Source organism: Penaeus monodon, chromosome 27 (genome assembly GCF_015228065.2).
Source record: "Penaeus monodon isolate SGIC_2016 chromosome 27, NSTDA_Pmon_1, whole genome shotgun sequence".
Lineage (NCBI taxonomy): Eukaryota > Metazoa > Arthropoda > Malacostraca > Decapoda > Penaeidae > Penaeus > Penaeus monodon.
In genome coordinates this window covers 37,542,639-37,544,168 of record NC_051412.1, presented here as the reverse complement: position 1 = coordinate 37,544,168, position 1,530 = coordinate 37,542,639, and the positions used below count along the sequence as shown (strand labels likewise).

Genomic DNA, 1,530 nt, shown 5'->3' with positions numbered 1-1,530 from the left:
TCTATAAACAGTATCAATTGATTCTCTTCAACATAACAATAATTCAATAAATGGTATCAGTAGAATGTCTTCAGTAATAACAATAATTCTATAGACAGCATCAAGAGATTCTCTTCAATAAAACAATACTTCTATAGACAGTATCATTAGATTATCGTCAGTAACAACACTAATGCTATAGATAGTACCCATAGATTCTCTCCGAAGCCGCCAGCACAGACCCCAAGCGACCCCCAACCATTCAACCCGATCTTTCACCTCGCCCCCCCCCCCCCCCAGGCCTCAGCTGGTACCACAACGGGGCCCTAATTCCCCCGGGCGCCCGAGATCACCGGCAGTGGCGACAGGGCTCCTACCACCATCTCCACGTGTTCGCCACCACACACGACACTGCCGGGCTGTATGCCGCTGCTGCCTACACTGCCAACACCTGCGTCTGGGCCTTCTGCAGGGTGCACCACAAGTGTAAGTGTGGGGGGGGGGGTTGGAGAGAGGGTGAGGAATGGAGGGGAAGGAGGGTTGGAGAGAGGGAGGGAGGGTTGGAGAGAGGGAGAGGAATGGTGGGGAAGGAGGGAGGAGAAAGGGAAGGAGGGTTGGAGAGAGGGCGAGGAATGGTGGTGAAGGGGGGGGTTGGAGAGAGGGAGAGGAATGGTGGGGAAGGAGGGTTGGAGAGAGGGAGAGGAATGGTGGGGAAGGAGGGAGGGAGAAAGGGAAGGAGGGTTGGAGAGAGGGAGAGGAATGGTGGGGAAGGAGGGAAGGAGAGAAAGGGAGGGAGGGTTGGAGAGAGGGAGAGGAATGGTGGGGAAGGGGGGAGGGAGAAAGAGAAGGAGGGTTGGAGAGAGGGAGAGGAATGGTGGGGAAGGGGGGAGGGAGAGAGGGAGGGAGGGTTGGAGAGAGGGAGAGGAATGGTGGGGAAGGAGGGTGGAGAGGGGGAGAAAGGGAGGGAGGGTGAGGAGAGAGGGAGAGGAAGGGTGGGGAAGGGAGGGAGGGAGAAAGGGAGGAAGGAGGGTTGGAGAGAGGGAGAGGAATGGTGGGGAAGGAGGGAAAGGGAGAAAGGGAGGGAGGGTAAGAGGAGATGGATATGAGGAAGAGGAGGAAAGAAAGGGTAGAGAAAGATATTTATTTTTATTGTGACTTAGAACGGAATGAAGGAATATAGATCGTAATATTTAATTATTACAAATCGACAAGTAAATTCACCATATATATTTCAATATCTTGCCATAATTCTTGTCAATTTGCATTCACGACTGTTGCATTTGCCAACAGGAATATTCATCATCTGCTTTTCAGTTTTTAATCTTTTTTTTTCTCTCGTGTCGCCTTGACCACAGCCTCGTCTCGGCCTCAGAAGCGACCCTCGTTCACCAAGGGCCTTTCTGACGTAGTCGCTGAAGAAGGGGGCGAGGTGACCCTTCAGTGCCAGGTCACAGGTCATCCTGAACCCCGCGTGACCTTTTCGCGAGGGTCAGAGAGACTTGAAACCTCATCCAAGGTCTTTATTGGTGAGTGAAGATTTTTTTTTTAATT

The 1,530-nt window shown here is 51.9% G+C and overlaps 1 protein-coding gene across 1 annotated transcript in view; it reads left to right on the top strand.

Annotated features, from left to right (window-relative positions):
* LOC119590516 overlaps positions 1–1,530 on the top strand; it is a gene marked incomplete in the record, with an annotated part of 54,991 nt that overhangs the window by 33,646 nt on the left and 19,815 nt on the right. Inside the window, 2 exon segments of the mRNA XM_037939164.1 lie at positions 280–465; positions 1,335–1,505. Of these exon segments, the coding sequence (XP_037795092.1) occupies positions 280–465; positions 1,335–1,505 (357 nt within the window).